Here is a 10,708-nt window from a genome sequence, read left to right as displayed (position 1 = left end):
GTCTTTGTCTTGCGAGTGGAAACGCTTGGAGAGCTTTCAGATGGTTGGCCCTGTTGAACACTTTGTTGCTGATTGCAGCACATATCATTTTCCATGAAATTCTCTTCAAATGCATTCATATAACTTTCAAAAAGAAGTTCCAAGTCATAAATCGAAAAATATATCCTAAGCATAATTCAAAGTACCAACATAATTTAAGTAAACTAATAATTGGCTAATCTAACACTTAAACCCCACGACTAAGAATTTTGAGGATGTATCCCTTCTTGAGTTGATCTGAAATGTTGTAGAATACATGTAGCAAATCATACTTTGTTGCTAAAATATTGGTGGCATCATGAACTTGATCATCATCTAAGCCATCAATTTTCAGTATTTCTTGATACAAGTTGGCTTGTAATCCAGCTAAATCCTTGTCAGCAGTGGAAAGCACATCAATAAGACCATCTAATCTGGGTACCATTGCTGCCACAGATTTAGCCATCAACCTAATGTTGGAGCACATATTCTCAAATATCTTGTCTTTGTTTTTACCTTTGGTCTTTGTCTTGCGAGTGGAAACGCTTGGAGAGCTTTCAGATGGTTGGCCCTGTTGAACACTTTGTTGCTGATTGCAGCACATATCATTTTCCATGAAATTCTCTTCAAATGCATTCATATTTGAGTCAACACCCAAATTTACATTCATGGTATCTTGTTGGCGGACCTCTTCCTCATCATCATCTGCATTTCCAGCACCAATGCCTATAGCTCGATCACATCCATAAATTTCACCCAAAGTGTAATAATGAGGAAAAGGTTTTCCATATAAACCAGCAGCATCTTTTCGCTTATGTTAAACAAGTTAAATAACATTTGTTAATTCACTAAATAATAACCAAGTATCAACCATTGTGAAAAAAGTTTATTACACGTACCTTAACATACTCATCATACACATTTTTTTCACATTGTAATATCATCTTATCATTGTCCAATCTTAACCCACTAAGAGACAACATATCTATCATTGCACAATATTTTTGCTTAAACCATTTCACACGAGATTCAATATGAGGAGATGCTTTGATGGCACAACCTGGTAATTTGGTCCCATCATAGTCTCCAATTGAAGTAAATACCCATTTTTAAAACCACAATCAGCCTGCCACATCGCATTTTGACTCAATTCGAACAATGCCTCTATTAGTGTGTCATCCTGTTGTGTTGTCTAATAATGCTTGTTTAGACCTTGTCCTCTTTAAGTTGAAGAAGCTGGAATGGAACTCATTCTAAACAAGAAATGAACAAGTCATGTATAAAATATAACTAAACCATATAACAAAGTTGTATAAATCTTGAAATTGAAGAATTCCATAACAATAGTATGTAACATTAATAACATGCCAATATAACGTGCTCAATGCACAAAAATGATAATAAAAATATTCTCAAACAAGTCAATCCTTAATCCTATTCTCTACTTGCTCGCCATTCAGTCCACATCTCTTGTGCCAAATTTTGTCTCCATGTAGTCCACTTGGTAGATGTCTCGATGGAATCGATAAACTCCGTCTCATTGTTCAATTGTTGTGCTGGATCATTATCGTACACAATGTCCATAGGGTCATAAGCCATTTCTCTTCGAATAAAGTTATGTAACATACAACAGACAGAAATTATTTATCGTTGTATTTTTATGTCATAAAAGCAATGAGTTTTTAGTATAGCCCATCGCATTTTCAATAATCCAAAGCACCGCTCAATAACATTCCCAGCACTTGAGTGCTTCATGTTGAAAAACTCTTCCACCGAAGTTGGTTGGTTTCTATTGTTAAACTCACTTAAATGGTAACGTTGTCCTCTAAATGGTGCAAGAAAACCGGTCCCATTACTATAGTCACCATCTACTAAGTAGTAATAACCTATCAACCAATATAAAAAGTAACAATATTAAACAATGAGCAAATAGATAATATACAAACAATATAATGTCATTAAAAAAAATTTAGTGTTGTTGTATAAAATTACCGTTAGGAACCTTTAAACCATTTCTTCTAGTCACTGCGTCCCTTAACACACGCATATCGTGCGTTGAACCTTCCCATCCCGGTAGGACATATATAAATTGCATGTCTTGTGAACAAACTCCTAAAACATTAGTAGCAATCTCATTTTTCCTTGTTCTATATCTTCATTTGTCTGCCTCCGGCACACGAACTCTTACATACGTTCCATCCAATGCTCCCAAACAATTCTACATTGTTATGAAAAAGAAGCATAAAATTTTAAGAACACAAATATAATTCAAAACAAATTTTTTCAAAATGATAAAAAAAGAGAACACATACCTTAAACCACTTCCATTTAGGGTCAGTTGAGTTCTCCAAAACTGGTTCTGGATTTTTCCAAAATTCCTTTTGACACCGAATAATTACTTTTAAACACTCGTGGAAACATTTACTAATCGTTCTTTCGGATCTCTTAAAATTGAAACTAATCACCCTGTTCTTAACATGATGTGCTAGGATGTGCAAAAACATTGCAAGCATCTCCTCAATAGATACATTTCTTGTGCTTGTCAAACCTCCTTTCTCGCATAGAAGCTTGCATAATCTTCTAAATGTTTCTCTATCCATTCTTAATTGTGCCACACACTTGATATCACTCTCGTAAACCAAATCATACAAATGACCTAATTGTTGATAAACCCTTATAACCATCTTTGGACTTTGTATCATTCGCTCATAATAAAAAGAAACATAGGTACACATAGCAGCACACACAACCATAATCATTTGTAACATCATAACTATCTCTTTTATCACTACAACCACTCTCTTCTTTCGTACTAGAAGTCTAGACATGATTACTCTACATTATCAACATATAAAATTATATTTAGTACCACATTGTATATTATAAAAATGAACAACAATAGGCATAACACAAGAATCAAATTATAAAAAATAAAAAAAATAAAAAACTAGAGTACTAGAATCACGAGAAAAAAAGAGAGATAAAAATTATTGATAGTTTCAATTTTCTAATCTTATAGTAGAAATTCCTAAAATAAAATAAATATAAGAATTTAAAGAAATAAAGAGGGATAAAAAACCTAGAAGCATTACTACATGTTATAGTACTCGTAAACATGCCATTGTTTTTGCTGTTCTAGTACTCTAGAAGGAAAAAAATGCTAGAAGACAAAAATAGAGGATGAAAAGCTGTACTAGCTTTGCTGTTCTAGTACTCTAGAAGGAAAAAAACTGAAAAGCTAGAAGCATTAAGGGAACCACGGCAGAAGAGGGGAACTACATGTTCAACAAAACTACGTGTTCAACAAAAAAATAAAAATAAAAAAAAGCAAAATAAAAACAAAAATAGAGGATGATTTATGGCTTACTTGTAAATTGAAGAACCACGGCAGAAGAAGAAGAGGGGAAGAGAGGATGGTAAATGGATGAGAGAAAAAGGAGGAAATAAACTCTAAAGAGTTAAATAAAAGAGAAAAATTAAGGGTAAATTCGTAATTTTGTATTTAATATCAAGATTGGGAGTGACAATCTGGTGGGGGTGTGGGGAGTGTCAATCTCATTTCTCAATTCTAAATTGGTGTGGGGCCCACACATTCTCACTCTCATTCTAAGACATAAATGGGTAAGTAAACATAGAGCTGATTCTGAATCCCAATTCTCATTCCTTATTCTTGATAAGTAAACATGCCCTTATTATATTTAAGAACTATTTATGAGATAAAATTAACTACAAGAGAAAAAAATTTAGAATCTATTGATGAATTTTAACTATATACTTTTCACACTGAATGAGATTATTATTTAGGTTGCGAGCTTCAGCTCCCCACATACCTCACTACCCAACAAATGGTTGTTCACATCCCTATCCCTATATGGAAGAAAATAAGGAAGGGGTCACAGAGGAACATTATAAAGGGTTCAAAAAAGCTTCTTTTATATTGAAAACATCCGAGGTTTCTATCAATTTTTCTGGAGGGAATTAGACAGGGGGACAATGGTGTGTGGTTGGCACGTTTGGAGAGGTTGGGGGCAAATTGACACAAAAAACAATATTTAGGGAAATTTTTGTAAAGAGAGTGCATTATTTTTGCAACGTGACACGTCCAACGAGCGGCATCTGATTCGATACAATCTCCGACTCATATCATAAATCCCGGTCAAAGCCAAGCTTTCCCACTCACTTCTGAGTTTCGCCGCCGCCGCCTCTGTTAAGTTAAACTCAGAACAACAACAAACCCAAACACACAGAGACAAACATTGCCAATCAATTCACTGTTTACTTCTTATTCATTCTCTTCGCAGAAATTCGCCGAAATTAACTTATGGCTTCGTCTGCAATTGCCCCAACTTCAGCTCCTTTCATCAACAAGGTCAATTTCTTTACTTTCCATAAATGATCTCATTTTCCCACTAAAAATTTTGATGACGCTCGTTTATATTTTGTTTCTTTTTTGAATCCCAGAAAGAGTTGGGCTTCTCTGCTTTGTCCTCGTCGTCTCCATTTTCGATTCAGAGATGCAAGAGAACAACAGTCTCGAAGAAGATTTGCTCCGTCATGGCGCCTCAGCAATCGGAGCGCAAGCCCGCCACCACTGGCTCGGTTAGATAGATATGTATATATGTACATATATTTACGTTAATGGGTATTTTTGTTTTGTGGTTTTTGAAGATGGGTTTGGTTCCTTTTTTTTTTTTTTTTTAGGTTAAGACGGGGATGACGATGACGGAGAAGATTTTGGCTAGGGCTTCTGAGAAACCCCAGTTGAGCCCAGGGGAGAATGTTTGGGTTAATGTTGATATTTTGATGACCCACGATGTTTGTGGCCCTGGTTCCATTGGAATTTTCAAGAAAGAGTTCGGCCAGGATGCTAAGGTATTTGATTTCTTTACCTCTTTGTGTAAGAATTTGGGTTAAGTTTTTGAATACGTGGTGTTGAACAAGTTTATACTGAATTGATTTGAAGTAGCTGAAATGTTTTTGATGTCACTGTAATGTTGGAACAGAAAGTTAATGCTTGAGTAGTTCATTTTAGAAAATTTGAGAAATATGATAAATTTAATTTTTCTTTCTGATTAGTGAGTATAATGTGGTTTTGGAATAAAATTGGAATAATAGAGAGATGATTTGCATGCCATGCGGAAGGATGACAAGCAAAAATTCGAGAAATGGTCCATAGTTTTAAAGCTTATAAAAAAATAATTAAAAAAAGTGGTTTTGAAGTTGGGAGATTTCGTTTAGTAAATCTCAACGAGATCACATTGTTCTTGCGGTTTTGATTTTTTAAATATATATTTGTTTTATGTTTCCATTGATGATACAAGTTAGATTGTGAATGATTTTTTTTCCTCTAATATTGTCGCTAATTGTTTTGAAATTAAGGTTTGGGACCGTGAAAAGATTGTAATCATACCAGACCACTATATATTTACAAGCGATGAACGTGCAAATCGCAATGTGGACATCTTGCGGGATTTCTGCACTGAACAAAATATCAAGTACTTCTATGATATCAAAGATTTGAGTAATTTTAAGGTATGGGTTGCTACTTGCTAGCTAGTCTCACAATTATGCGCCTTTGCTGTTCTACTTTAATGCCTTTTATTCTTGGTTATTAATGTTGAAATGGGCTTCATTTATACTTTGCAGGCTAACCCGGATTATAAAGGTGTATGCCATGTTGCACTTGCTCAAGAAGGTCATTGCAGACCAGGAGAGGTGCAGTTTCTTCAGTTTTAGATGATTTATTTGTACCTTTTTCATAAAATAGTTATGTGACATCCATGTAGAGCAATTAAAACTCTACCATGGTTTCCAGGTCCTGTTAGGTACAGATTCTCACACCTGCACCGCTGGGGCTTTTGGCCAATTTGCTACTGGAATTGGAAACACTGATGCAGGTTTTGTGTTGGGCACTGGGAAGCTTCTGCTCAAGGTTTTGTAATTGATGAAGTTTTAGTTTTTTATCCATTTATTCATACGTGCATACATAAATGCAAACACAATGCATATATTGTATATGATTCTGCATACATAGGTGTATATAGATATTTTATTCTTCGCTTCTATTATAGATGTCAAGTCACTTTTAAGGTTGGCCCTTTTTCCCTCTTTAGCTTCCATTGTAGTCCTGGTGCTTTCGTCTCTTAAGTTTTCTGTTATGAAATTCGTTGAGGATCAACTTACGGTAGGATAGTGATAGAGCACAACTTTCTGAGGTAATCTGATCTACAATTAGCTAAGCTTATAATTTGATTACAAGGGAGAGAGTTGTTTTTTATGAAATTTTTCTGTTACTTTTATGCATGTTTGATATGGAAATTTCAGTGGTCGGTACTGAACTTGTGGTTTGCTCTTTTTTTTTTTTGCCCCCCCCTAAATTTCTTCCATTTTAGTTGTAATGCAGGATCTAACATCCTTTAGCTGTGTCTCTTCTTTGATCTGTATCATTTTCCAACATCAGATCCTTGAAAATTTTCATGACATAGTTGTTGCAATTGGAAGTTCTTGATTTTGTTTCTTGCTACATGTTCACAAATATCAACCAGAACTTGTCATAGGTTTCTTAAATAAGAAATTTTAAATTTATGCGGAAAACAAAGAATGTAGTGCAAGATAAAAAAAAAAAAAAAAAAAATGGAGGATGACAGATACCATTTCTTAGATATGCATGTTCTACCATATTTCTGTTGCGTTCCTGCACAGTTCAATGATTCACAAATGGAAGCAAGTGGATTCTCTAGAAATTTAGACAGGTCCCTTTTATTAATTCAACTAACAAGATCTCCGAGTTAGGTGAATTCCTCTTAGAGAATTACAGGAAAGAAAATGGAAATAGAAATGAACCAAGGAAAAATAGAAATGGGAGAATTCGAGGTTCCCAGCCTCCAAGGTCTGAAACAGAAAAATACTCAATTACCAGACCACCTGCCTCACGTCCCACCCTCCTGCCTAAATACCTCTTAGCTAACAACTTATAACTAACTCGACACGTCAGCCTCTCTTTTCCTAATTCCACTTCCTTCCCTTATTTCCTGCGGTATTCCCTTCCTGCCCCTCTTCCTAGAATAGACCAACGTAATAGGAGGCCTAACAATTTCCTTGTGATGGTTACGAGTAATATTCTGCAGAGTTATTTTTTTGTGCTATTTCAGTTCTTTTTTGATATAATTATAATTATCCGTGTTTCCTCTTTAAATTTGCAGGTGCCCCCTACTCTGAGGTTCATAATGGATGGTGAAATGTCAGATTACATTATGGCCAAAGATTTGATTTTGCAAGTAAGTTCACTGAAATCATGCTGTTGGTGCAACATATAAAGCTATGGAGTTTGATTTTGCGAGATTACATTACCATTTTGTTGTTTTGATAATGCATTAGCCACTTAAGCAACCCCCAGGACCTCACCTTACAAGCGGGACGTCTTGGGCTCGAGTCCCATTGGGGTACCTCCCTCAGTTTGTCCCGGTGTGTTTGGATAGGAGGGTCTACACACACCCTTAGGGATTACACACACCCTTAGGGATTAGTCAGGTGCTGAAAGAGGTCTAGACACCCTAAGTTATCTAAAAAAAAAAAAAAAAAAAAAAAAAAAAAAAGAAGAAGAAGAAGAAAGATAATGAATTCCATTGTTGCAGATTATTGGCGAAATATCTGTTGCTGGTGCAACATATAAAGCTATGGAGTTTGTCGGCACAACCGTCGAAAGTTTAAATGTAAGATACTACAAAAGATTTTTCACTTCAAGGACATGAGAAAACTCCATGTTTTCGGTCTTAAAAACTTAACTTCAATTGTACTAATCATCTTCCCTCGACAGATGGAAGAGAGGATGACTTTGTGCAACATGGTTGTGGAAGCTGGGGGAAAGAATGGTCTTGTCCCTGCAGATACTACTACTTACAAATACTTGGAGGTAAGTTCATTAGATTATCATGTGAGATTTAGTCGACATTCTCCCTCACACACACACACACACTCACCAAAAAAACAAAAAAAGAGAACGCACATCACACACATATAGATATTTCAAAACTAAGCCTCATCATATATATTTTTCTTGTCACAGGTGTTTGGTTGTATTCTATCAATTTTTTGTTCTCTTAATCTTTTATGCTTCTATTCTATATTTTTGTTTCATTATGTGGTACATTTATGCAGTCTGGCTTTGTTTTTAACTTTCATCTCTTTTTTGCGCAGGATAAAACATCTGTACCCTATGAGCCTGTGTATAGTGATGCACAAGCAAGGTAATCAATATTGATTACTGTGGAAAATAACCGCATTATCTTTAACATTATCTTCTAGAAGCAAGCATTATCTCCTAAGGATTATGACTGGCTAGGGCTAGGGATCATGTGATTATCTATTTCCTAGATTCTAAGTGACCGGCTAACAACAGAATTAGGGATAAGTTCTTTTATCCTATGAGTTTATCTAACTCGTGTATATATAGCCCTTCTTGTGTAAATTATTGGAATTAATATAATATTTTTCCTCATTCTTTTCCACAATTACTTTGGATGACTTCTACTTATCTATTATTGATTTCCTAGTTTGGATTTGTTGTACTTTTCTCTATTGGAACTTGTTTCGGAATGGAAGTGAATTAATAATTGACTAACTTTTGAGTTCTTCTACGATTATTTTATGTCTATCTATTTGTTGGAAAAGTTCTCAAATCAGTTCTATTCACAAGTATGTTTTGTTTGCATTTAGGTATCTTTCCGAGTACAGATTTGACATCTCAAAACTGGAGCCATTGGTAGCAAAGGTGAAAAAGTTCTGCATGCTTTTTTTTAGTTATCAATCCTATGTCAAGGGATAAATTTAATTTCTTACAGCACAGAGTATCTTTGGTTCTTCACAGATTGCTAATATATATTTTCATTCCGACTAATTGATAAACCTGTATTTTCAGCCTCATTCTCCTGATAATCGTGCTTTAGCAAGAGAGTGCAAAGACGTGAAAATTGATAGAGTCTATATCGGATCTTGTACTGGTGGTAAAACAGAGGATTTTATGGCTGCTGCAAAACTTTTTCTAGCGTCTGTAAGAAGTCATATCTCTACTACTTTCTTCTGCTTGTCCATGTTTCCGTTTGATACCAGCACTTTGTGCAAATTGATTTTCATCTTAGTATACTTGTTTGCAGTTAGGTCTTATTGAGCAGCTTTTCTTCCTTAATGCATAGAGTCGTGCATTGTTTCTTTCATGAGAGCAAGATGGAGTGTTGTAGTTATGGGATTAGGTTTTTAAGATATGATTAGCACTTTTTTAATGGTTTCCAACTATCTGGTGATGGCACTGTGAAATCATTCTGATAAAATCCTACCAGTAATTTCCATCAATGACTACATTCAAATGTATTTTGCTGAATTCCCATTTCCCTTTTTTAGGGTTAGGCTGAACGATGTGTTTGTTTTATTTTATCTACAGGGCAAAAAGGTTAAAGTTCCAACCTTCCTTGTCCCTGCCACCCAAAAGGTTTGTCATTCTCAACTTGAAGTTTTGTGCTATGTAGGATTTTTGTGATGGGAAGAAATTTATGTAAATCAACTTAATTTACAGGTTTGGCTGGACATTTATACTCTTCCGGTACCGGGATCCGGTGGAAAGACTTGTTCCCAGATATTTGAGGAAGCTGGTTGTGATACACCCGCAAGTCCTAGTTGCGGTGCTTGCTTGGGTGGTCCAAAAGACACATACGCCCGCATGAATGAACCTAAGGCAAGTTATCGTATTTACTTCTATTGTTAGAACAGCATAGGAATGAATAAACACGAACTCTTTTGCTACTATTTATACATACTCTGGTCGAATCTGATTATTCTGGTCGACAATCAATCCTCCGATATGTTATACTCAGTACATGCTCCATTTTACAACTATTTGACTGGGGTTAGTCCTTGCACCACAGGTATGTGTGTCGACAACCAACCGTAACTTCCCAGGACGAATGGGACACAAGGAAGGCCAGATATATCTTGCTTCGCCATACACAGCAGCAGCATCTGCATTGACTGGCTATGTCACTGACCCAAGAGAGTTCTTGCAGTAAGATGTTAAAATGTCATAAAAGTAAAGCTGTACTTTGATTTGGTGAATATAAAAGTTAAAAAGAGTGGTTGAGTTTTTATTTCTCACCAAGGGAGCATGTTTATTGAGGTCGTACAATGTGGTAGATCTGTCGTATGCTTGTTTAGGATATCGACTTAGAAATTGTCTTTGGTTTGCTGTGTTGTTCTGAATAAAAAGTTCCTCGTTTAACTTGACGTGTGTACTAAAGGAATTGCTGTTGTTAGTATAAATCAAAATTATTGTTATTTCGGGATCGGTGTGTTCCCCTCTCGCTATCAAGAACCCTCTGAAAGATAGTGAAAAGAGACGTTCTTATTTAATGCCTTCAATATGTATTTACTTTTTCTTGGACTTTGAAATCATTTATTCTGCATATATATATATAAAATACGGGATCAAACTTGGATCCTCTCCTCAAACCCCTCAGGTATCACTAGACCAAACGGTCTTAGGCATATGCATTTTGTAAAGCTAACTAAAAAGAATCCATGAAGAAAGTTGCAGCAAGTGTATTGTAACGGCAAGATTTTTTTACAACATGACCGCGTGGTACTTAGCACTTCCTTGATACTAAGTCAGCCTTATTAACCCCAAATACTTGGCAAATGGATA

At 35.5% G+C, this 10,708-nt stretch overlaps 1 protein-coding gene and 1 non-coding gene across 2 annotated transcripts; both read left to right on the top strand.

Moving 5' to 3' along the window:
* Positions 1 to 3,906: 3,906 nt before the first annotated feature.
* On the top strand, positions 3,907 to 10,341 carry LOC21394532 (3-isopropylmalate dehydratase large subunit, chloroplastic). The gene is made up of 15 exons (XM_024171348.1): positions 3,907 to 4,387; positions 4,480 to 4,617; positions 4,720 to 4,890; positions 5,398 to 5,550; positions 5,665 to 5,733; positions 5,834 to 5,950; positions 7,221 to 7,295; positions 7,653 to 7,730; positions 7,835 to 7,930; positions 8,215 to 8,264; positions 8,734 to 8,788; positions 8,936 to 9,067; positions 9,455 to 9,502; positions 9,587 to 9,745; positions 9,936 to 10,341. The coding sequence occupies exons 1-15, from the start codon at positions 4,340 to 4,342 to the stop codon at positions 10,074 to 10,076; spliced, it is 1,530 nt and encodes a 509-aa protein (XP_024027116.1). The 5' UTR covers positions 3,907 to 4,339; the 3' UTR covers positions 10,077 to 10,341.
* On the top strand, positions 5,096 to 5,198 carry LOC112093256. The gene has a single exon (XR_002902971.1). It is a non-coding gene; the product is annotated as a U6 spliceosomal RNA (small nuclear RNA).
* Positions 10,342 to 10,708: the final 367 nt, after the last annotated feature.

This window comes from Morus notabilis, unplaced genomic scaffold (genome assembly GCF_000414095.1).
Source record: "Morus notabilis unplaced genomic scaffold, ASM41409v2 Scaffold542, whole genome shotgun sequence".
Classification (NCBI taxonomy): Eukaryota; Viridiplantae; Streptophyta; class Magnoliopsida; order Rosales; family Moraceae; genus Morus; species Morus notabilis.
This window is presented reverse-complemented; position numbering and strand designations above follow the sequence as displayed.

What these genes read in the sequence shown, in the direction of transcription:
- LOC21394532 (XM_024171348.1), top strand. Translation starts at nt 4,340, where the DNA reads ATGGCTTCGTCTGCAATTGCCCCAACTTCAGCTCCTTTCATCAACAAG. An exon ending in CAGCTCCTTTCATCAACAAG is followed by an intron (nt 4,388 to 4,479) that starts GTCAATTTCTTT and finishes TTTGAATCCCAG; the next exon opens with AAAGAGTTGGGCTTCTCTGC. An exon ending in GTCATTGCAGACCAGGAGAG is followed by an intron (nt 5,734 to 5,833) that starts GTGCAGTTTCTT and finishes CATGGTTTCCAG; the next exon opens with GTCCTGTTAGGTACAGATTC.